Raw genomic sequence first — 26,755 nt, 5'->3', positions numbered from 1 at the left:
TGCTGATATATATCATCTAATCACCTGCCAGGTACTTTTTGATAGTGCCTGCCACCAAAGAAGACCTGCCAGACGGTTTTGTGTTTACAAGACATCTGGTGTGACCCTGCTAACTAGTGTTAGCATTATAATGTGTTAGGAGATGTGCTTAAAATACAAATAAATAAATAAATAAATATTCAGTCACACGTATTTCACACAACAGATTGTTTCTATTTTAATCCTACCGGTTTCCACTAGCTCATCTTCCCTCAAAATTAGTGTGTTTAAGTGTAGAGGGGACTCTGAGCATTGCCGTGATGCATTGATGAATTGTTGATATTTGTGTCTAAACTCATTCTGTGTATCGGGCAAAAGTGACCGCATTGCTAACATGTGAAACATAAAGACGTGATGGCAGATCATCTGTGGAAATAAGCTACAATTTCCACTCACATGTCCCTCCCCATTATCTAAACTTTTAAAATCCAGTCCACTCAAAGACACGCACCTTTTACACCACGGTGGACTTCTTCATCTGAAGGGCCACAATCAGGGTTTGTAACTCAGTTGATTCAGTGAGAAATGAAAGCCACGTAGAACTTGAAGGATAAGCCATCTAATATGACGAGTTACTCTCATACATCACCTCACTCTTAAGTATTTCCTCTTTTTTTCTTTCCAACTCTGATTTCCCTTAGCGCCATCTCTCTTTTAGCTCCATGTTTCACCTGGTGCTTGAAAAAAGGCCCATTTTCCAGTTTGCAGACAGGTCAGTGTTTGATGACTCCAAACTTCATCTTCAGATATGCTCTTCTCTAGGACAGATTGGCCCTCAATGTCCCTTTAAATCATAGGTCCCATATATTAGTGAAAGTTCGAGCACCCAAGCACTACATATTTTACTCCACATTTTCCAGCAACAAACACACACATAGCCCTGCACAATTTCCAAAGCTTAATTTAACTCTAGCTCCTGATTGAAGTACTGAGGATTGCAATTACTGATGCCCTTTTCAGCCTTCCTGCTACACTTCTCTCAGCTCTTTCTTGATCCTTTGCCCGCTTTCTTTCTAAAGGCACAAAATTCACAATTTGGTTTAATACCTGGAGAGTCTTTGGTGGCATTGGGTTTTCTTGTAAAACAGTCTTAAACATTACACACCGCATTACACTGAAATAAAAGCCCATCATTATGTCATCAATAACCCTTTTCCATTCCACCTGCTTCACTACATTTCCCATCATCCTTTGTCAAACAAACGCGTGCCAAAAAAGGGGGGTTTGCTGTCAGGAATTAATTTCCGTTCATTTTCTCTTCCTGCTTGTTTACAGCGTCTGACAGAACACCATCCTCATATATCATAGAAAGTCTTCCTCAGGAAATTACTGGAAATGACCTGTCGTGTTAAACATTAATTGAACAGAGAAGACCTATTCTATCTGAACCCGCCATGAGCAAGTGCACTATGTTCACAGAATGACTTAATCTGCTTACGGACACATTCATCTCCAGCACCTAATAACATCAAATGCAACAGTGATTTCACACAATATGAAAGCAGACTATAAATGACCTATTTGCAAATATCCATTTATCTTTATACAGGATGAAATTGGGGCAGGAAATCCCCAAAAGGTAGTTCCCTATTTAAAGAATCCAACACTGTTATTCTCCTCGAACACGTAGTCATTATTAATGATCACCCATAATGCATATGGGTGCCAAGCAGAATCTTTGTACTTCCAGCATGAAAAGAACACACTATCCTCTTTTCAGGAATCTCTCCCTATACGCATTTTTCTCTCTACCTCATCCTCTGTCCCTCCAAACCGAGAACAGTAATTGAGTCCTCCGAGGCCTCGAGTTGCCATGAGCCCTGTGTTGTGGCTGCTTAATTGGCTGTGTTATTCACAAGTGAACCATGTTGTACTGTACTGCGTCAGTAGTGGAGGCCTTTGAGAAGTGTTTGTCTTCTTCACCAAGGGAGCAGATGGAAAGATTTATACTAACGATATATTTCCTAGTCAATGCATGTGTGTCTGGGAACTGTGCTTTATACTCTGCTTTCATTCTCATAATCTTCAAGCTTGTTAACATGATAACTGTATCCTGTACATTTTCCTTAGCATTGCCATTAAAAAACCCCCACTATCTGTCTTCTTATATATCTTTCTATAAACAGATATTTGCATATTAATGTGGACAATCTGTAGGCAAGGGCTGAGATTTTTGGACTCAAATAAATCTTTAACTCCGTGACCCATGTGTGGTCGCCCTGATTATCTCTCTTCGAGCCAAGTTGTGACAAGACACTCTTGAACAGCGTGTAAAGATGGATATTTTCTGCCTTGCTTGCTTCACGCACTGAAGTGTGTGTGTGTGTGTGTGATTGCATATGGAGACTAATAGGAGCAGACAGCATAATGCATCCCTTCTCCACTTCACCCTTCCATCAGCTGGCTTTGGCTACAGGACTCAGGTGTTTCTTGACGTACAGTCAAAATGCAAAAAATGTCCAATGGCTGCACATGGATTTGGAATTGAAGAATATTATCTTGGCACATGTGAAACAGCCAACCATGTGAAAACCTTATGTAATCACTTGCTTTGTTAAAGGTCTCTCAGCAGGTGGAAGGACATTAGACCTAATGCAATTATTCCACCTCAGTTGTAGCCATATTAAGAATTTTAAAGGATGAAAATCATTTAAAAAAATGGATTAACAATTTTATTTGCATTGCAGAGCCTGGCATCCACCACCTGTTCTCCACCTGCCCTTCTTGTTTCTTTTTTGATCTTTCTCTCCTTACTATATACCCCCTTTTTTTTTTAGCTTCCTCCTCCATTCCTATCCTCTCTCTATTCTCTCTGTTCCCTAGTTTCAATCTATTGCCTGCGGGGTCCAGCCTCGTGCTCAACTTTTGGGAGAGACCTAATGATGCAGAAATGCTCTGCAGGATCTCCATGATGCTCTGTGAGAGCAGGAAGGAAGCGCACACCCTCATACAAAAACACAAACACAGGCACACATACAAAATGCACACTCAGGCACAGCTGCAGAGCAACAATTGCAAGTGCCCCCCAGATGCCCCCACACACATGTCAGGGGCAAGTAGTGACAAGAATGTGGACAGTGTGTCACACTGAGAGAAGGAAGAGAAAGTTATATGATAGGAGCATCAATAGCAGCCTGCAGGGGCTGACACAATGAGTTCAACGCCACTGGCTTAATGTGACAGTCCTGCCAGCACCTTGCAGCCTCTGCATGGAAGACATACACACATACACACACATACACACACACATACACATGCACACACATGGACATTTCCACATAAGCTTGGGTGAGTCAACACTCCCAGGGGGCATCTCTCCACCTAGCTGAAACTTGGCTCTGACAAACACAACACCTTATGGTTAGCTACTGGTGGTGCCCAAGGAGGGACAGCAACACAGGCACAGTTCTTATTCCAATTCTCTAATATCTCTAATAATGCACAAAGCACAAACAGCGCTTCGTGCAGCAATCTACTCCTATTCAGTGCAACATACCCTTTAACATAAGCCCGCAAAGGTTTCTCGCCTTTCGTTGTTTGTGTTTGAGAAAGAGAGACAGAAAGCAGTGTGTATACAGTGCAGGTTGATCAGCCCTCTGCTACATCAGCAGCAGGCAGGAAATCCATAGGAGCTTGACAGTCAATTACTTCAACTGTCATTGGCCTGCCATTGCTGGCTTCCCCAAGGACAGAAACCAGTCACTCCAAAGAATGATGCAAGAGCACCAATCCAAGCAAAGTAGTATGCCACCTGAGCCACAGAGGGCAGGTGCATTCTCAGGTAGGAAAGAGAAAATAGGTATTGACTGGGATGGTTGTTTTTGTTTTTGTGTTAGATGAGGTCACACAAATATCTTCTGCTGAAAATGAAACTAGTCAAAAAAGTATTTTTGAAACTGACTGTCCTCAAGGTGGAAAATTAGCGCAATCAGATTGCAAAAGCTTCCCGCTTCTTTGTGATGACACAGAAACACACACTCAGGCACGCACACTGAAGCACACCTTTACTTTTCATCAAATTCTCAACTTATTTCCTTGCTAATCCAAAATATCTCCTCTACAACTCTGAAAACAAGCCCACTGGCTATTTTCTCTATCGCTGCGTTCCAGTCAAAATGTAAAAAAGGTGCACAGACAATCCCTGTTAGGAAAGACAAGCAAAGACAAGTTCAGGATATCATGCGTCTAATCAGTTATCCACTCTGTCATCAGCAGCTAATCTAGGAAGTTTTCAATGCATCAAATCAGCATCAGGATCTAGTTTCTGGTAGCAGGAGTTCGGCTCTTGATTTCATTTTATTGATAGAGTTGTTGATTTTTCATTTGTTGATTCGTGTGTAACACTAAATACTCTTTCCAAACAATTCAAGCATAGTTTAATCATGCCGCAAAACACTACCCAGGACGGCTGTCCAATTTCAGGACAGCACCCTGCTGCATGACCAAAGATTTTCAGCAGTTACAACAATTCCTTTAAGCCTTTAAGTTTCCCTCCAGGGTTCTTTCTTTTTTTCTTTTCTTTTTCTTTTCACCTCATTGAGAATTCTGTTGCAATTTTTGAGGCTACACATCCGGGGATTGTTGCCTATCTACAGAATATAGCATTAACAAGTTGAACAAAAGATAGATGATAACAGAAATCCCAGCAGAGAAGAGTATTATCTTCTCTCCAATGTGCCGGCCACATGGAACTGGCAGTATGACAGAGATTATTATCATCGTCAGATGGTCAGATGGTGCTTGTTTTCATGGCTCAGCTGGTTGAGTTTGGCCATCGGGACCATCACCAGGTGCTGCCACGTCCTCTCTCAGCACAGACCTACCATTGGAGGGCACTGCAGGGTAAGTGCATTCCCTAGCAGGCAACAATGTGACTAGAATTATGTGGGAAGCATATGATGATTTTTTTTTTTACCCTTGGAGGATAGTATCGGATTTAGATCATATCGGTTTATCTAAATGTAGATGGATTTTATAAAAGCTTGTAAGGAATAAAGGGAGGCAGAAGTAAAGTTCATAAACAAAGAACAACACTCACACTAGGAACAAAAAAAGCAAGGAGAGTCCAAAGGGAAAAGAAAAAAGTCTATAGCACACAATCTGTGGGCATGTGATGCTGGAGTGTCTTTGAATTAATTTAGTCCAAAATGTAAGAATAGAATTTCTACTCTGATTGAGGCAGATTAATTAAAAACCAAAGCCTTGTTAATTATACCCAGCTATCTCAGACAGATGAGGCCTCTGATGCGTTGCCTGTCACTCCCTGTAAAGCTCACCTCAGCTCCTCTGGCGCTGTCCCACTTTAGTTCCAGCTCCCCTGTCTCTAACACATTTTACAGCTGGGAACATAAGTTCACGCCGCAGATAAAACAACAGCCCCTTTGACCCTTGTTAAAAGGATTCCTGTACTTTAATTCTATTCTCACTCATAATTTGTACCTTTCAATCTATGCATTAGTAATAAGTGAAGGTTTACACTTTTCTTTGGCGGCTTTTTTTATTCTTCTTCTTTCTTTTTTAAGTGGATGCTGTGATAGGCACGACGCAAAATACTTGAGGGTCGAGTTGGGACTGTGCCGCAACAAAATGCTACTACTCCCTTGCTGCCACTTCTCATTTCTTTCCTTTTATAGGTGTAATGAAGAACAGCGAATACATCTCGCTCCCTCCCTCTCATTCTTGCTCTCTCCCATCTTTCGTCTCTCCATTTCTCTGCCACCTTATCGATCCTCCAATCCAATCAGGCTCTTGCGGCTACGTGAATCTCATTCTGAGGACATGGCAGCACATTTAATCTGAACACAAATCAATAGCAGTATGTCTTGTGAAGGAATGCAAACTGTATATGTATTTATGCATAGGAAATGTGTGCGTATATATAAAGCTGGAAACAAGAAAAGTGCTGCATATTATTAGTATGATTTTAACCGTTCAGGCCTATATTTAAAATGGTCTAATAACTAAGAATCTGTAATCTAAATTTAAAAACTTCCACTTTATACTAAAGTGCTACCTCCTTAGTGAGTGATTAGGATAAGAAAAGGTGATATATTGGTCATGTGTAGATAAAATGATGCAGATAAGTGAAGTAACAAGAAATGTAGCTTTCCGTAGGTGCTTGCAACCTGACACCTTGCTGCAGATAATATTAAAAAAATACTGCACTGCTGTTAGGACTGTTTTGAAACTGCTGTGTAATTCTTTCAATATTACAAACACACATACACACACCACTCCTCTGGTTGCAGTATAGACAAAGTTTGCTTTTTTACCTTCAGAAACAAGATTCCACTCATACGTCCTCTCTGTCTTTGCTCTTCTGTCATGTACAGTTACTGCGCACTATAAAATGCTTTAACGGAGTGCTGTTATTTCTTATTTCTTATTTATTTGTTTTCACTGTGCATCAGATTACATCTCAGCAATGAACACGGACACAAAATGTCACGCATGGAGCACAGACCCATTAGGATCAGAGCCTGGAGAAATAAAGTCATAGGCAGGCGGAGCAAACACGTACACACACACACACACACACACACACACACACAGTTTTCAGTAAAGGCAGTCAATGTTGCACAGTATGTCATTCAGGTTAATTACCGGACAGATGGTTGTCAGCGCGACTGGGTGGGTGTGGATGTGCATAACAGGGAGGTGGCGTGCCTGTAGCATAACGACACCTCTTCTGTAAACATACATAGGCAATGCATTTACAGTGGTAGGTGAGAAGTACAGGACAGTGCACTGAACACGCCGACGTAAACTGACTACAATCAGTAGACTCTGTTTGCAGCAATGGAAAGATCTCCTCCTGCCTAATCATTTCCAAACTACTTTGTCGCTCTCCCTCTCGCCATCACCTCTTCTTGCTCTTTCTCTCTTTTATGCACTCCTAACACCCCTTCTGCGTCGCCGCGCTCTCACTAATCCACAGTGACACATCTCACCATTCGAATCTCACACAGAGACCGCCTGCCTTGCTGCAGCTGATAATGTGCAATGCGCCACAGAGAAGCAATCAGACGATTTAACACAGAAATAAACAAGCAGTTCGCACATGACAGGTAATTCGTCATTAATGACTGTAATTTTCAGCAGTCGTATCTACTTCTGGACCGCTATAGTTAACATGTCAACATGCGGCTGTTGCTCAATTCCATTGTGAAAATCACATATTAAAAAAGCCAGAAGCATATGGGCTTAAGCTATATTGTCATATAACGTTAAATGAAGCGGAGCTAGGACGATGTGTTTCGTTTCTAAATCTGGAAATTATGATAACAAATCTGTGATGCATAGCATTGGGAGATCTCATGCTAATTGCAGCAAGATGCTAAATGTTTTCACCCTGAGTAAGAGGCACTAACCTGATGTACTGTATTTAACTTTGTGAAGGATATAACTCAATTTTTTTTGGTCTTATATACATACAATTACATGCTGGCTGTCAATAAATATGGCCAAAGACTGAAATTAATGAGGTCACCATATGTATAAAAAAATCAAAGTATAGGTAGAGGTTACAACTTAATACATCATCTCAGCCCAAAGAAACCTCTGACATGTTGTTCAGACCTTCTGTTTGGGAGGAGGAGCCAATCAGAAGAAAGTAAGCTGAAAGGAGGGGAAGATAAGCTTAGTTCAAATAGTGGCTGAACTCAGGGGCTACACCAAGCCATAGTACAAAATAAATAAGGCCATTTTAAACTGGATCGTGCAAAGCTTCTCCAGTATTATTTAACAATAAAACTATAAATGACTTTCTGAAGAGCAAAACCCCCCAAAAGGAGCTAAAAAGCACTATAAAGGGCAGTAGAACACTTAAGTGGATGAGGTATAGTTCAAGTAGCACCATATAGTTTACATCCCGCCCTCCCAGTGCTCCTTGTGAGCTTATTGATCCGGGACATTCATAATCGCTCTCTGCTCTTTGTGTTTCCGGAGGTTTGCAATGGCAGAGGTGGCTGCATACACCAGAGGACAGACAAATAAAGGGAGGGAAACCAGGCACAAGGACAGCCTGTCACATTCACTCAAGTGAGAAGACCACAATAAATAGGACATATTTATTGCTACATTACATAAAGATAACTTTCAGTTTCAGCATAGTGATGGTGGGAGCAGAGTTCTTTGGCAGGGATGGTGTATCTAAAGAAGACAGGAGGCAGTCAGGTGTAAAACACACCCTAAGCATTGCCAGGCTAAGATGATAAATTTGACACAGGTACGTTAACACAGAAACCTGTGTGGCTTTTATACATTTAAAATGCTTCACATCAAATTATCACTTAATTGGAACCAATTTCCTCCTCAGTGTTTTGTTCCTATCACCTACACCAACCCCTCGTTTTTACGTAAAGAGCATTATTAATATCGGTTTAAGCAACGTGTGCAGGCTGTCTGTAAAAAGAAGATGCTTGCAGATCAAAGTAAGTGGAAAATTCACACAGGTCAAATCCAATCTCAACCATGCTACTTACTCCCACAATGACAACAAAAAACAGGGGGAAAAAATCTTCTGGGCTCTTTGAAGAGTTGACTTTGGAAATGACAGTGAATAAAATCACAGGTTGGAAAGAGAGTTTAAATAGAGGTGAAATTCACATGCGCACAAACACCACATGCTACAGGTCACAGACAGATAAGAGGAGGGAGGATTATTTACTACATATATCCTGAGTGAGTGAACCTGAAAAAAAGAATCTCTCTGGAGGACTGGGTTACATGACTCGGGCGTGTATATATATTTATATATACATATCTAAAACCTCTCCACTTTATATACAAATATTAAACGCAAACATGTGGACAACAATAGTTTGTCACAGCTACCGCTGATGATTTATAGGCGGGAGCAGGACGGGCGTAGTGCCAGGTTCCTGCAGCTGCGCTGGGTTTAATTATCTGACCTTCTCGTCGACTGACTTGCAGGATTCCTGCCGATGGCAAGCGCTAATCAATGTCACCCTCGGCAGTGTGATGATAAGTAGCCATGACACCCTTTATTCCCCCCTTCCCTCTCTCACTTTGTCTCTCATCACATATCTTCAACATCTTCTCCTCTAATGTCTCCATCTCATAATTCTAGCTGGTATGCTGGCAGACCTCTCACATTTTAGCTGCCGTGCCCCCTGTAGCTCTTCAGCCTTCTCTCTCTCTCCTCCAGCTCTGCCCTTGTCTCCTTTCACTCTCCCTGAAGTCCCCTGTCCCTCCTTCCCATTCCTACTATCTTCAGGTCTCTATACTGCTAGTGTCTGCAGCGTGCCAAAGGCTCAAGGTCTTGTGTAAAAGAACCTTTGCACTTAGTGGGATGTATTTGTATGCCTGGGCTATAATGCTGAGGCCGTGCTGGTAGTTTGTTCAAGCAGCACAGAAATGCTCTCAGCTCCCCATCACTGGCAGACCTTGGTCGTCTTCTATATCTGACTTCTCTGCATACTGGTATATGTGTGCTTAGGTGTTAGTACATAAATTTGGAGGGTTGGGTCAGTGATTAACCTTTCTGTGATTGCCCCCTCCCCCTTACTGTGTCACTAAGTCTCTCAGTGGTGGCTCGGTGTCCTTGAGGTGAACCCAGCTCGGTCAAGGCAGCGCGGTGTCGCTGCAGTGTGTAACAGCTTGTGGCCTCGCATGAAAAGTAATTAGCGAAAGAATAACCTCACCATAACATAGTTCACATCTCAAACACAGCTGTTACTTTATAATTTAATCTCGCATCTTATGGCGCATCCTAGCTAAGTTGCATTAAGTACAGAAATACACTGGTCTCATATGGAATTTAAATGCACCCCTTTTAACTTATCAGAATTTAGATTATCATTTAGTTATTCATTCACATCAGCCCGCACCAAAGTCAGCAAAAGCACCACCTTGATTGAGGACCTGGGATGTATCAAAGAAAGAAAGCAATCCTCTTCCTGATTCAATCCCTGGCAGCAGTATTTTCAGTTTAGCCAAGGGCTGGGTTGCAAGCCAGCAAAGGTCACAGTGACTACTATTGGTTGGTCTTTCTATCCTGTCTCACGCTGTCTAGACAAAGAGTAGAGATTAGTAGCTATAAAGACCATAGTATTAGGTCACTGGAGATTGAAAAGGATGTGAAAAAAACATACTACTTTTCTAAGCTTTATAACATCATTTTCCTTTTTGAGGGAAAACATTTCTTACAAGTAGTATCAGTTTAGCAGTGCAGGGTTAGTGGCAGGAAAGTAATTAGCATTTCTGCATCAAGCATACTGTTCAGTTCAGACTGGTAGCAAACTTGAGCTCAGTTGTAATCCTGGCAGAATAGCTGATCACAACATCAGACCACATCAGCTGATGACTCAGCTGATACCATTTTGCAAGCTGACAAGTCTCACATAGAGCAAGCTATTCAAAATGCTTTAGTGTGCCTACACTTAGTGCTTGTTTTTCTCTGCAAGCTGCTTTGCAACCCACCTCCAACCCACTATTGCAGTTTTCTTGCTGCTCTCTCCAACTCCCCAACTCCACGCCTACAAATGAAATTACTGGGAGGTCTCAGACCACAGCCGTACAGATGATACACAATTACTGCTAATGGAAATAAAAAATCAACTTTGAACTGTAGTGCTGATCAAAACAAAATGTTCTTAAAACTCATCAGACCACAAACAACAAATTTGTCATTAAACTAAGTGACAAAAACACACTGTTTGTTCTTTCTTTCCTGCCATTGTCTTCTCATATTTATTAAAGCTTGAATTCTACTGAAGTACCTCAGTCAGTCAGTCCACTTGTCTAGTGGACTGACTGACTAGCTTATTCCTCATAAAACAACTAAACAATAACAACTCAAATATTCCAATCTGATCAAGTAAAAGGATAGCCCCATGCACTCTTATTTGATCCCTGGCATATCCGCAAATTGTCGATGTTATTTCCTGTTCCCGTTTAATTTCTCCCTAGGTGTCCCTCATCATCACCTGACTGCTTCTGGGACCACAATGCTTTTTGCTATCCTGACTATCATTACCATCATCATCATAATCATCATCGTCATCATCATCATCGCCATCACAAAAAGTCACTGGCATCATCAAATGCTGCATCTCTATCTGGAGTTAATAACTAATCATAGCTGTGCCCCTGGCCAGATGAGATAGAGCTGCCTTTCCCTAATCTGTGAATGTGTGTGTGTGTGCGCGTGTGTGTGTGTGTGTGTGTGTGCTGTGTGTGTCAGCCACCAAGCCTTAATGGAATCCTCAGGGCTGTGTATGAGCAGACGAGGAGCATTGATGAATGCGCCTGGTCATTGATAGGAGGTGTCTCTGGTATCAACGAAAGACAGAGGGAGGCAGGAAGATGGAAAGATGAGGGTAAGGCCAAATGTATGGATAGAAGAAATGTGAGAAGGGATAAGAGTCAAGGGAAAGAAAGAAACCCAGAAGAGTGCAAGAGACGGACAGCACAATATTGATAGAAATATGAGGGAGGGGAAGTTGCATATTACAGCTGAGTGTTTGCACAAGTGAGATTACAGTCAAGCATACTATTTCATACTAAAGCCTCAAAAACAGACGTAATCACTTTGACGGTGATATTTACAGGCACACACACATGCACAGAAGTACATACCCATATTATTTTGTATGCGTACATATGAGATTCATGCAAATTCAAATATGCAGACAGTATATCAACAACCAGTGTCCACACTACAGCGGTTAAAGCCATAGCTGTAAGTGTGAAAACTCTTGACACCACTTTTCATTTAAAAGACTTCTAATTGGTCAATTGCATACCCCTCATGCTCAATCAGCTGTTGCCTAGCAACTGCAGTCCAGGGAGCAAGAAGAGAGAAGTCGAGAAAAAAAAAAAAGGTTCGGGAAAAGAGTGAGAGGAGAGTAAGAGAGGTGCAGGTGACGGTGGAGGTCGGGGGTAATTCACTGTTTGTGCTTATTTTGCGAGAATGAAAGACAGCTACACGAGGAGGTGAGTGAAGAAAGGGAGGGACAGACGGAGAGAGGGAGAGAAATCACACAGCACATACAGATGGAGCAGAAAGCAAAAGGAAGCAAATGCTGCCAACGAATTCCATATTCGACAGATTCACTTGAACAGGCTCAGTCATGCACAACCACATGTCCAATTTACCAGCTAGAGTGTCAACAAATACTGCACCTGCGAAGCAGTCCTAAGAGTGCTCTCCCGGATGATTCAACGATAACGCTGTCAGCTTACACCTACAGTACACTGTTGTCCCTCACAAGACAAATACCACTGCATTGCCAAACCATAAAAAAAACATACTGGGCAAATAATCTTCACAAAATGATGAAATCCTGTGTAAACTAAAACCTCTGTTGACTTGGCTAGATGTCCGGGTTCCCCTCTTCTTCCCCTCCCAAAACAGACTGAAGCAGAAAGGAAATAAATCAAAAACGCAGGAAACATGAAAATGCTTTCAAACTTCAAACAGCTTTATGCAGGGGTAAATCATAGAAGAGCTAACATATCTGACAAGACACGTGGAGCTAAATCAGCTTTAAATATAGAAACATGGAGGCGGAACTCCATTGATTTATTTATTTTTGAATATTCAGACATTCAGAAGGTACAGCGTGCGCTCATAATCTTCTCACTAACATGATTTCAAGTGCAGCACAATATACTTTCATCAGCTGGCACAGTTTGATGGTTACGAAGAGAATAACTTAATCTCAATCTATCAGTGGTCTTTAATTTCTAATTGGCTTGCTCCGGTAGCTTTCTGGTCCATAAATCAATTAATTAACAGTTAACATTTAGACCACAGTTGCAAAATCGATGTCCCTTCACAAAACATTTGGCCCTAAAAACAAATTCAGCTTGAGTTTTCATTAGCACATAATGCAGCACTCTTTATATAGGTTGGGGTATGTGTCCTGTCCAGGTGGAGATTAGATTAAACTTGCTGCTGGCTGGGACATTCAAATACAGGCATAACTATAAATAGAAATAGGGCGTCCCTCAGGGAAGACCTGTCACACAGTTACTTAGAGTACCACAAAATAACAGGCCAATGACAAAGGCACCATGTTGTGCCGGGACCTACAGCATGTACAGCAGAGTAGCTGCACAGTATGTGTAGAAATGGGTACACAGAAATGTGATCGTCAAAGAGTCACTTGCAACTGGGTCTTTTTCAACAGTTAACTATGCAGCTACTTAGAGGAGAGCACCTTGTCATTCATTCAAAACACTAAGTAAAATATAACACAGCACACACAGTAACAACACCTTATTATACATGCAACAACACAGAGCAAGCCTATCTATTAGGCAAACTCTCAGATGCTCATGCAGCCATGCAAAGCACCAAGAATGTGTGAGGTCTGTGTACCCTTCCCTTTTATTCTCTCCCTCATATCCTGCTTCTCTCTGGAGAGGGTCGATGAGAAGAGGCCTAGGTGGGTGGCGGTTATCCCTTAATGACCCGGTTTACTTTGAAAAAGCATTGATCTCAGCCAGAGCTTTAATGCTAACAAAGGAGAGTCAAAACCCATATTAGCACCACCATGGCAATGCTGCTGCTGCATGGATAATGCGGCAGATGATGTTCTCCTTCATTATGAGTGAAGACTTTGTGACTCTCATTGCTTGTCCTGTGATCACTCATTGGTAAATCCCTGTATAATTTACTTTTTTTAAAAATCCAACAAGCCAACAGCAGTGCAATAAATACAAAACAGGAGTTGATCTGGGCTCTAGCAATGCTTTGATAGTGAAAGGAGAGCATAGTGTCCTTCAGATGGCATTCACATAATCAACAGTTGACTGAAATGGATCAACTAAGACATCTATTTTTAAGATGTCTTAGTTGTTACTTACACATCAAGAAATAATGTATTTGCCATTACTGTTGTTGCAGGCTGGCAATTCTACGAAGTTTGGCAGTTTTACGATGTAACTAGTAATTAGTAGGGGTGGGTTTTGATTATTGATTTATCGATTAATATCGATTCTAGCTTGGATAACGTGATATCGATTCATTAAAATCCTGAATCGATTCTTTAATATAAATTAATTTTGCCCGAAAAGCCAGAATCTCAGGTTAAACCTCACAAAATTTCAACAACCACCAAACAGCTAAAACAGTACATGAGAGCAGGTTCTGCACAAAGACGTAAACACAAAGCGCAAACCCGCCAATGGATCAGAATCAGCGAGATGTTGCCTTTCTTACCCGATGCACGGACAGGCTGATAATGATGTTTCGGCGGGTCCGCGCTTTGTGTTTACGTTTTTTTTTTTCTTTTTTGCGCTAGATTCTGAAGCTGCAGGTTTTATCTCTCTCCAACCAAAATTCGCTTAACCAGCAGTAAAAGAAGCAGCAAACTACACTTCACATTTGATAAACATTGTCATGAATTCCCTCTTACTTTTGCTGTTTTGCTTCCACCCAGGGGCGGATCTAGAGAAACTTTCTTAGGGTGGCAAAGAAATCAAATGGGGTGGCAAAATCAAATCCCCCCTCCCCCCCAAACACATAAGCAGGTGGTTAAATATGGTTAAAATGATTCAAATGCAGTAAGTATACACGTTTTTCATATAAATATAGTCTATAACTTAATTATTGTCTGTAGCTGACAAAATTACACACTTTAGTTACATAAAACATGTGAGTTTTGATTTTATGTACTGTATAGCCTGTATAATAAATAAATATGTAACCCAATAAGTATAAAATACAGAAAGCTACACGACATGGGGCAGTTCATTTATAAACACAAGTCTAACTTAAGTTTCACACTGTTTTTTGTAGTTTATACGTGATTTTTGGAGTTTGTACGTGCTTTGTCTCTAGGGGCCACTGTATATATTTATATCTAAACATATATAAATAAAACCACATTTGTTTACATTAGTAATTCTTTTTGTGCATAATTTTATATTGTTGTTAATAATAAATTAATTAAAGCAACAAAGCAACCTGAAGAGCCAGTTGGGAGCCGAAAGAGCCGAAAATCCCAACACTATTGTTTACAGCACTGTAAACAATAGTTTACAGCAGCGCTGTACTTGCTGAGCTATACTTGCTGGGCTACATCTCAGACTCTAGAGAGTCTGAGTTAGCATGTTAAAGGTTAAACGTTTTTGACAGCATAATTATTTGCCAGGAGAAAGTCTCTTTTCTCTAAAAAGAACATGGCAGCATGGAGTAAGCTTGCAGAGTTGCATCTGAAAAAAAAGAAAACCTACTTTGGACAGTAGTCCAATTGGAGACGATTGGTCATACTGCACAAAACCACATTTGTCAAAAACCAAACACAGCATATCAGCACAAAAATGTCATAAAACTGTCAGCATGGTGGCGGAGGGGTGATGATTTTCGCTTGTTTTGCAGCCACAGGAACGGAGCACCTTGCAGTCACTGAGTCAACCATGAACTCCTCTGCTTATCAAACTACTCTACCGTCAAACGTAAGGCCATCTGTCAAATAGCCAAAGCTTGGCCAAAACTGAGTCATCTAACATGACAAAGAAGTACAGCAGCAAATCTACACCACAATGAATGTATGCACGTTGTTACGATGGCCCAGTCAAGGTCCAGCCCTCAACCTAAATGAAATGCTGTTGCGGGACCTGAACTGAAGCAATGTTGAAAGAAGAGGGGGCCAAAATTCCTCCACAATAATGTGAGAGACTAATAAAGTTATATAGAAAATGATTAATTCAAGTTATTGTTGCTAAAGGTGGCTTTAAAAGCTACTGAATCACTGGGAATTGTATTTAAGTTTTCACAGGACTGCAGAAGCATGTTAGACCAAGAGGATCAAACACATTGTAGTTCATGGCCCCATAAAGTTCAATTTGACCTCAAGTGGGCAAGACAAGTAAAAACACTGGATAAAAGCTGACAAGACATGAAAAAAAATCTAAAACCATAAGCCTAAAGCCTATTTTCCCCCCAAATTCACAGTCTGTCATATATTCTACAATTTACAGATCCTAACAGAAAGTCATAAAGTATTCACATGTACATGAGTATTTTACATATATAGTTACAAAAAAAATAAATCTAAATCTAAAAACTACTATAATCTTTCCTTGTGTTACAAATTCCCATGCAAAACTATCCAGTGGGCTGAATTTGACCCGTTGAACCAGCTGCTAGTTTAACACCTCTGACTTAACTATCAGAGTAGAAGCCACACACACCACTAGTGAAACAGAAACATGACCTTTGCCTACCTAAATCTAAAATGTTTCGGTTTAGTCTTGGCAGCTTTTCTTAGATCAATGAGCACCCACGAGGAAGAGGTTTCTAAAACAATCGTCTGACCACAACAGCGTGATGGATCTGGAATTTTTGACACAACTAAAAGCTGATTTTACTAAGGAGGTCACATAACCCACAGGCTGCTTCGACTACAGAATCAGTAGTTTAGAGAGAATACATTTAAATACAATACATATAAATGTAACACCCATGTAAAGTGCAAAAAAAGGTGTGACCAATAACAATAAAACTCAAATAGCCTCGGTGACCTTGACACACAGATTCCCACAGGAGTAGTACACGCATTCTCTGACTCAAGGAAATTTGCTGGCACATGTCTCACTCCCTCTGGCCACACTCGCTACTTTCCCCAACTCGGCCCATCAGCACCAAATCCTGACCGGAATTGGGCCAGATGTTGATCCCTTCCTTTGAAGAGGTGGAATTGAGAAACTACGCAGAAGATGGTGAACTGAGAGTAGAAAAAAGGAAAAGAAACACCAGAATCAAATGAGACAGAGAAAAAGGGGGTGATGAAGAGAGGTAAAAAAAAATTGAGGATGGGGAAATAAAAAGAGTGGTTCAGTCCAGCCTGAGTTTCATCCACTGGCACTGCTGTCAGAAAGCACTTTTTTTCATCCCCTGCTTTTTTAGCACACTCCCAAAGGGTAATAGCTGGACAAATAAAGAAAAGCAGAAGAGGGGTAGATGATGGACTGGGAGTCATGGAATAAATAAGGAGGTTTGGCAAACAGAACAGGGGCTGGTGACATGATTCTGATGGTTAAAGGTCTAACATAGGTAGAAGGCAATTCAAAAAGTAAACAATATAAGCGCATGGTGATGAAAAAACAACATGAAATGAAAAAGAGGGGACTGAATGTGAGAAAACCTTATACCTGTGGGTGCAGGAGAGTGTGCGAGTGTGTTCGTTAAGTCTGTGTCTGAATCTGGATATAAACACATTAAGTATTAACCTCTCTACTTGATATTCATATGAATGAATAATTTAATGCAATTACTATCACATGGGGGTGATGGATGCAACATGCCACATTAATACAGCATATGCAGTCAAATGCAACGGAGCGAAATAATGGGGACAAATGTCAAGAATGAAGAGTGAAATGATTCAGCAGGACAAGTGGCAGGCAGTAGCGATGCAAACAGCACAGCAAAAACTGCCAGGACTGCTTTGCAGAGTGACTCTAAAGAGTGGAGTCACATTGATAGCAGGTGCCTGCTGTCAGACTGGTCTGATGTCATTATTAATAGAAATTACAACAGATGCAAAAACCGGCCTTCTTATTTGTTGCCCACAGCGTGACTGTTGTCTGCGGTTACCTTTCCTCTCTTTTTTTAGAAATGATGTTAACAAAAAAAAATTTTTCTCCATCTTTTAAAAATAGCATTTTTAAGTATTACAAGAACAGATGGTATTTTACAGCCTCCCGCCAAGAGAAATGGCTGTATAATCTGAGTAATTGCCTTACTTAAGATGTATTTTCATGGCACAATTTTTTTTTAAACTGCGCTCAAATGCATTTATGTTTGGGGCAAATAATGAAGACCTTAGCAGCGTCCTTTAGCCTCTGGTCAGATTAGTTGTGCATCTTAACCCTCGCCGCTTTTGTCTGAGCCTGGCAGTGAAGACCCTGTCTCGATTTCCATTGCTGATAATGGGGGCTCCCATTCAAGCTAATCAGCATCATATCATTGCTGCATAAAGATGAATATTTCCACATTAAATGCTAGTGGTGAGTCATAGTTTGCTTGCTCCTCCGATGATATGATACTGGGACCAGGTGAGTGCATTGACAAAGCACCGGGATTAAATTCCCTCCACCCCCCTTTCTCTCCTCGTCTTGCTGCATACAGGTGGGGGCAGCAGAGGCAGAGAAGCAGAGGTAAACTCTCAGAGATCTTCTGGAAGGAAATCCGCATGCATGAATATGTATGTGTTGATAAATCTGTTCTGCTTCGATCAGCCATTGATGATCTATCAGCCTTGGGCATGTATTTCTGTGTGGATGCTTAAAGTTTTCCAGCATGCGTTGTCATGCTGAGATGGGTGCCTCAACCCGTTATTTTTGTCTCGTGAATCAACAGTGCCGCTCTCTGCGTTATGGATGTCAGGAACCATGGCCGTTGCCATGGCGATGCCACACTGCAATATTCTTTTGCAGCTCTCCTGCCCGCTGATGCTTGCAGCAGCTTCCAGGCTGCAAAAATAAATAAATAAAAAAATACAGGACAGAGGAGGGAGGGGAAGAAAGAGAGGAGAGGAGAGTAGAGGGGGTCTGCGGCAGGATTCACCAGAATGCTAATCATCCTTTCTTGACAGTTTGTCCTTCATTATGCGGGGGGACAATACCCTGGATCCACAAGAGTGGATATTAATGCATCCGTAAACACACAGGCACATATACAAAAACACATCCGCGCATGACTTGCCACATTCCACACGTGTGTACACTGACACTACAGCATGTGTCAGTACTGCAGGGCTTAATTTCTAGCAGCCAGCAGCTGCTGAAACATCCATGCCATTAAGGAATGGACAATTATTAACGAGCCACAGAAGGGCTTTTAATTGCTCACTGCAGCCCAACAATTCCATCAGCATTCCCAGGATATTTGGGGGAGCGGTCAGAACGATTCCTGCTTTCAGTACATTAAGCTTTCTGAGAAAAGAAGGATGTGGATAATATTCTCTGAGCTGTCATGATTTTAAGTTCACTCAGTGAAGAGGGAGGGTTGTAATTATCATCTTAGTCCATCTACATTCCACTTTGTTTTGTTTTGTTTTGTGCTTTTCTTTATTCAGCATGTGAGTCTTTATTTCATAGTATAGTATATAGTAAAAGCAGAGGTAAATTGCTTATAGTATCAAGGTCAAAAGTCATTTTTTGGGAGCGCACCATCATCCATGTAGTGCAATTAAAACTACAGGCTTGAAGTGGAGCCATAAAATATGACTGGGGGGTGTGAGGTTACTCTCCTCCCATTTGAAAGACTTAAAGACTTAACTCCCCGCACGATCTTTGGCTCTTCTTTACTTTTATTTGGGAGGGTATTAAATCAGTGATGTTTTATGAAGTGTTCCACAAGGATCTATTGTCAGCCTCTTTAGTTTCATCTTCTTGTTAATGCTAATAAAGGATGCAAAGGGGAATGGCCCAGTTTTGTGAATGGTAGCTCATTAAGCTTAGCTTGCTAGATTCAGCAGTGGGATTAACCCTGCGGAACTGAATTTTTCCAAGTTGCCCATGTACATCGCAAGCCCAATCATTTCATCCAAAATCTGCGATAGCCACTGACTTTGGCCACACACACCCTTTGACTGTGTCTATTAAATTAAAGAAAGAAAAAGAAAAACTGAATACGCTTGTTGTTTAGCAAAGACACCCTCCGGTGAAGTGGTACAAACAGCAAAACTGGCAAACTAGGTAGCACCGTGACAGTTCAATAACACTGCACTGACATACAGTGTATCCTTGGATACAGCAGGTGGGTACAGCTTAGCGAACCCAAGGTCAACTTCAATTTTCCACAGAGGTGAAATGTGAGGGGGTGTAGGGGAGTTTCTGACAAAGACAGAGCGAGAAAGAGAGAGGGAATGAAAAAAAAAAGAAAACGAAAAAGAATGTTGGCCAAGCATGATGCGGTAGTTCACAGGAAACTGGGTAACTAATGGTCCTTCTCTTTGAGCCATTTACTATTAGTGAGTCAGTCACTGGCTCCTGAGCTCCATGGAGACCGTTTACCACGGTCCTATTCCCCATCCCCTCAAACAGTCAGACTTAATCTACCTGAAGTTTCAGATCAGAAACAACACACACAAACAAACACACACACACACGCGTGTGCACACACACCGGACTACAACTGCAGGAGATAATGTAATAGTACTGGGGAGAAAATGAAATATGATGGGATCACTCTGCATTATTTATTATTATCTTCTTTTTAATCGTCTTTCATTTTCATTGGATACTTGTAGATCACAACACTGTTCCAACACCTCACTAAACCCAGTGGAAATGCTGAGTTATTTATTGCAGTGCTTATGCCATTATGTACATGGCTTAAAACCCTTCTGCCTCTGTTTATAAAGCAATGTTCTCTGTAAGTTTTGCATTAAAATTATTGTTACAACCACAGCTATTGATGAGTTATCATTATCTCCTAGCCTCTCTTTGCTTCTTGTCTACTTTCAGTTTATTTGGGTTGCCTTCTGGTTTGTGGTCCCACGTGGTAGGCCTGGAGGTCCAGGGTGCAGATGAGCTCCAGGCTGTCTCTTCCCTCAGCTGAGCCCCAAGGGTCCACTGGTGCCGGTGTTTGAAATCTGGCAGGCAAGGCAGGTTTGTGGACCCTATGCCTCAGCACAGGCATGCAGATTCATAACCTCAGGGGAAATGCAGACTCCAGCACTCAGTGGTTTATATATATTCACAACCCTCCCCTGGCCAGGACATAAAGTCTGAAACTACTCCATAAGGAGTCAGCTGCCCATGCTGATAACATTCACAAATACTAAGCAAGGCTTTGTTTCCTTCTTTCAGCAGGCTTAAATATATAAGTGGCTATATAACACAAAAGAAATACAGCTTTCTCTACAGTTGTATAAATACCTTTCATTGTAGATCAGAAGTAGTCAGAGAATGCAAATAATACTGCCAATATAATTTACATGTTTTCATCAGGGTTCGCAAACTGGAATCTTTTTATCGAGGACTCAGAGAGAGAGAGGCTCTCTGACCTGCTACTCTTTGATAAGCGCTATTTATCACTTCACAAGATTTTCATCTAATTGAAGAAAGTCAAAATTGGGTGCAAGGTACCTTTCCACCCCCACAGGACCTTGGCAACAAGCTGGCAAACAAGAAGAAAATCTATTCAGGATGATCAAAAGAAGTCTCCAACAACAGACCCGGATTTTCACCGCACCAGACTTCTGGCAACCTCTGTTTAGCAGCAGGGTCAATGAATATGCAGCTAATGCTGTCAGTTTCTGAGGATTCCTAGGGTGCAGTTAGCCATCTTGTGGCCTGCATACAGAACTCTGTGGAACTCATTGCTCATTAGGTGAAATGTCATCTTCGTACTATCCGTAATCTCCTGTTTGTCATTTGAAAGAAGCAACAGTAAAGTAAATGTAATCGCGCTGTTCCACTGAGTTTTTAGCCAACACATAAAGAGAATAATACACTGTAGCATTAATGAAAAGCAGATTGTTTTTAAATAGTGTTTTCAATTCAACGTACCTGGGACCTGTAGTACTACGCAGGTTCAGAATATCTAGGATATCTTTCTGCCATCTGAGTTCACTTAAGCTAACAATAGCAGTCACCTACTGTATGTGATGGTGGTGATAAACTCAATAATTCAAAACAGAGCTTCACAATCTATCTATAAAGATGGTTTGTGGTATGTTTTAGGAAGACTGTGGAAGTTAATCAAGCAATAATATTAGGACAAAATTAATAATCCAGCTTCAGTTGTTCCTTTGTATTAACAGGGTATGTTGTTTGAAAGCCTTATTCCTTCAGCTGCAGCCTGGAGAACCTCGTGCAAATTGTTAGTGCAAAGTGTTTATACCCAACATTCTGTGCACGGAATGTTCATGCGAAATGTTCATGCAAAGTGTTTTTGCCCAACATTCTGTGCACGGAATGTTCGGGCAGAATGTTCGTACGTGCGGAATGTTCATACCCAACATTCTGTACACGGAATGTTTGTGCCCAACATTCTGTGCATAGAATGTTTGTGTGGAATGTTCGTACCCAACATTCTGTGCACGGAATGTTCGTGCGGAATGTTCATACCCAACATTCTGTGGACAGAATGTCCCGGCGGAACATTCTGTGCACAGAATATTTGGGTAGAATGTTTGTACCCAACATTCTCTGCACAGAATGGATTGTTTGTGCAGAATGTTCATGCAAAGTGAACGTTTGTGTGGAATGTTCATACCCAGCATTCTGTGCATGGAATATTTGTGCGGAATGTTTGTACCCAACATTCTGTTCACGGAATGTTCAGGCAGAATGTTCATACCCCACATTCTGTGCACAGAATATTTCGGCAGAATGTTTGTGCGGAATGTTAGTGCAAAGTACTTGTTCCCAACATTCTGGGCTTGGAATATTCATGTGAAGTGTTTGCGCCCAACATTCTGTGCTAGTATGTTCATATCCATATCCAGTTAAGCAGAAACTGAATATCCAGTTAAGCAGAAAAAAAAATCTTTACTTTAAATTTCTTGCCTGGCTACAGTTTTTGAGTGAAGAGTTGTTCTTTAATACACTCAGATTTAAAAAAATACAACTGGATTATGGATTTGAAGTATCCCTTGGCCTAACAATTTTCCATCATCTTATGTATCTGATAATTTGATTAGGTTAACAGACTCGATTAAACCAGTGAATTTTGTAATCATCTATATGTTATTGATTTATCATCTATTTTGAGACTATCTGCATTGATATTTGCAGATATTCTCAAAAACAACAACAACATGCACAGCTTGAAGTGTCCCTGGTTGAAGTTTCATGTGGAGCAAAGTGAGCAGATGTACTCAAACAATTAGCTTTCCTAAACCACAGCTGCTGTATACTTCATTAATAAATCACTATTATAGCCAGATCCTTTCGCCAGTGGGTCCTCACTGCACCAGTGATAAAAAAATATGGGCACTCCTACTGACTTCAGGCAGTATGCTCAACACAGAAATATAAAATAAAAAATAAATCACCCAATTCAACCAAAGCGACTAATACCTCTGAGTATAGAAATATTCACTTGCCTTGCTAATGTGTGGATTCCCTTAATATCACTGATAGTTATGTGCTAATATGCTATGCCTAACTGAAAACACACTTCACACATCATCAACCTCTAATGCCAGAGCTACAGTATGTTCAATTGAGCCAATTGCGCGCAAAGCTAGACTAATCCTGCACCAATCTCAGAGAATCTCAGTCTCTTTACAGTCACAGTATACTGTAGCAGTTTTAATTTCTGCTCTCTGCCATGCCAACTCTCCAGCGAAGATGAAACGATGCCAAGTGCCTCTTTTCCAGTGCAGCTTGCCAAAGTCTCCCATTCAAGCTGGCAAATGTCCGGCCACGGGATGGGCACAGGAGGCAGCAATGGCTAACATCCTGACCCAAAAATAACAGGCACAACAAAGATGCTCGTGCAGGAGCCTATAGCAGACATTTTGTTTGGTTAAACTCAAAACACTCAGGCATTTTTAGCAAGACTTTGTGTCACCAAGACTCCCCACCAGCTAAGGTAAGCTTCATTACCAAAAGCGCTGCAAGTGACCACAAGTTTAGACAAGACTGACCTCCAGGCTGTATTCCTCCACAGTCCTCCTAAGTGGGTCCACAATCTGCCAGCAGATGAGGATGCATAAGTCGATTAGCAGCATCCCGCCAACGATAATCAACAGCTTCTGGTCCTTTATGATCTGAAGAGGGAAGAGAAAATTAGGTGCTTTTATTAGCTAAATAGCCCACACCTGCTAATGTTATGTGATAATGCAAGTATCTGTAGTGTCATTTCAGACAGCATTTCTTATTGACCACACTAATTATGTGAAGTGAGTTATTCACATCCCATCTGAGGTCCTAGACCCCTGCTGTTTTCATTTTAACCATCTAATCAGGGTCTGGTAACAATGTATTTAACTGCAAATGACCACCTGCTGGGATCGGAATCCAGCCAGGCCTGTGAGTCCAAAAGACCAAGGCCTGGTTCAACATTTGATAAAGACACATGTAGCATATTTAGCAGACTGTAATCATCCCGGGGCTGTAAACCACGATTGGACATTCAGTTGTGTCAATACTATGCCACCAACAAGCAACAGTTTTGTTACCTTGTGGTGAGAGAATGTGGAAAAGATCCACCAAACAAGAGCCACTGCTGTCAACCACAAAAGCTCCTCTTTTGTACCCTGAACTTTAGAGGGATGAAAGCCGTGACCTGTTTGTGATCTTTATTTATAATAGCGTTTGACTGTCTGGAACCGCAGATCAAAGGAAAGGTCAGGGGACGCAGGCTGGGCTGTGTTTGGAGAGTATCACATAGCCCAGATGCAACTCAGCAGTGTTGTGCAGGTCTCCACTCATAAGTGGGCCCAGGATGAGATAAATAATGGGACTGTGTTTTTTGATCTGCCATCTTTTGATGCAGTGCTTTTGAGCAGATGTATGTCGGCAAGGCAAAACAAGGTATGTGCTCTGTTATTGTTTATCACATTGCTTCGGGCCATTTAGGACAACATGAAGAAGAAAACCAACATATATTACATATACTGATTAAAATTCTACAAATCTAACAAGTAATTAGACATGTTATATTTCTGAGAAATGTACTCTACCCTACACCATCTGCTAAACTGTGATATGTTACTCTGCCAAGGCAGTAATTAATCTAAATTACCTGAAGTGTTGTCTGTTTTCTTTCCACCAGTCACACCAGTAAGGCTCCAGTGTGGCTGTAGTTACTAATTTGAGGAAAAAGCCCAAATAATTTAGAGCTATGTTCTTAAAATGATCCTTTTTGTTGATTTTTCAGGATGATTTTTATGTTGCATCCACATCTGCATTGTGTTGTCATGTGTGAAAATCTGTCTACAGGTAGATGTATATATAAACATACATTATATTACTGAAAACTGCCTCTGTGGCACTTCCATGACTGTATCCTGCTTGGTTTGGTACTTTCTTGGCAAAAGATTTCTAAAGACAGACAGATTTTCTTTTCTCCCTCTACATGAGTTGTGAGTCCATGGTACTGGGGACATAGATGGTTGCTTCTTTTATTTTTTTTAAGTCATGTTTAGAGTACCAACATCTGACAGCACTGCTAGTTATCATGACATTATCCATGCGATCTACCTCAGTAACACTAGAGTAAAGAGAGGGCTGTCTTTGCAACTAGGAAAAACTGGAGGTTACCTTGGTGATTACATTACATTTTTTCTCATTTGGCAATTGGTTGCAAGTAGCTGTGGTAACCAAAGGTTGAGTGTGCAACACCTTTAGTCCCTGGGTGTCAGCTTTTGATTAAAGGTGATAGCACATATCGCATGTTGGGAGGCAACCTGTGACTCAGATGGACTGGCAGAGGTTACAAATAACTGCTGTACAAATGCAGATAGTCGACAAAAGCAGCATAGTCAACTCAACACTACTAGTTGAGGTGCTAGTTGGTTATATTCTTATTGTACTCTTAGAAAAAGGCAGGGCTGCTAGGTGCCTATACCATTTTGCCATCCTGCAGCAACTGTATCAGTATTTGTGGAGGAATTATTGAATTTCTGTTCAATATTGAGAAATCTACAAGGTCTACAATGGACTCTGAACAGAAGTAGTAAATGTGAATTTCTTTGTCTGTAAACTGCAACAAATTTGCAGTTTTCATCGATTTGTCACAGTTAATTGCTGCATTTTCAGAAACAGATTGCATGTAACCACCTTGAGCTCATTTAATCACAAGCAGACTGATTCTTTGTTATTGCTGTTTCATCACCATCTTAAAACACCAAACTTTGCAGGACCAGTCTCTGTCCATGCAGCAGTCACTTCAAAGGCATCAAGACTCCAAGCCAATTGCACATGGCCACAATACTTTTGCTTGTGCCGCAGTCTCCAATCATTGTTTTAGAGACTGTAGGACATTTTGCCTCAAAGCTAATTCAAATTTACAGGGTTACTGATATGATTGATATGAGACCCTGAAAGTTAATGAATTACTTAAAAACTATCAATAATTTCAGATACAGAGATGAGATTTGGTTAGGACCAAATAAATCACAGTCTACACTTATCTACACGTCAGACTTGAGGATCTGATCATGCACAGAGTCACAGTTTTACAGTTAAAATATTTGTTGCATGACTTCAATCCTCCATTTTTGCTTTTGTCTTGACACCACTGTTTTCCCATTGTTATTAAATTAAGAAAACAATATTTGCAGCAGTGATTTTGTGCATTGTATCTTTGTTTATCAGTTAGGAAGTAATCCATCTAATCCCTGAAATAATGATCAAAACGTGAAAGCAGTAAAAACAACATGTTTAATCTCTACTTTTAGGTTTTAAATCACACACATATGTGTGTGTGTGGCTCGTACACAGGGGGACTTTTGTGAGCACATACTGTATGCTTATCTGTGTTTATGTGTTTGGAATAATAGGACATTGATTGGCTCTCCTCTCTCTGCATCGTCTGTGGCACTGAGCTTTTAAAGAAGTGAACAAGTGCCGGCTACAGCCCACCAAGTGGAACCTTTATTGAGCTCACCCTTGATTTACAATCCCTGCTCTCCTACAGAGAAAAAAAAGATGAAGGGGAGGATAGGGGAAGAAGTGAGGGATGCAGTTCCAATCCCACAGTTTGAAGAAAAGATGTGTTTGTCCCTCCCCTGACAGCAGTTGGCAGACATTTCAGGACACCACCAGCAACTATCAC

At 41.0% G+C, this 26,755-nt stretch overlaps 1 protein-coding gene across 1 annotated transcript in view; it reads right to left on the bottom strand.

Annotated features, from left to right (window-relative positions):
• gabbr2 (gamma-aminobutyric acid (GABA) B receptor, 2) overlaps nt 1–26,755 on the bottom strand; it is a 185,714-nt gene that overhangs the window by 26,600 nt on the left and 132,359 nt on the right. Inside the window, exon 13 of the mRNA XM_085148616.1 lies at nt 23,622–23,744. Coding sequence (XP_085004742.1) covers nt 23,622–23,744 — 123 coding nt within the window. The remainder of the gene's footprint in view (nt 1–23,621; nt 23,745–26,755) is intronic.

Source organism: Neolamprologus multifasciatus, chromosome 22 (genome assembly GCF_963576455.1).
Source record: "Neolamprologus multifasciatus chromosome 22, fNeoMul1.2, whole genome shotgun sequence".
NCBI lineage: Eukaryota > Metazoa > Chordata > Actinopteri > Cichliformes > Cichlidae > Neolamprologus > Neolamprologus multifasciatus.
Note: the sequence above shows the minus strand (reverse complement) of the source record. Positions and strands in the feature narration are given on the sequence as shown.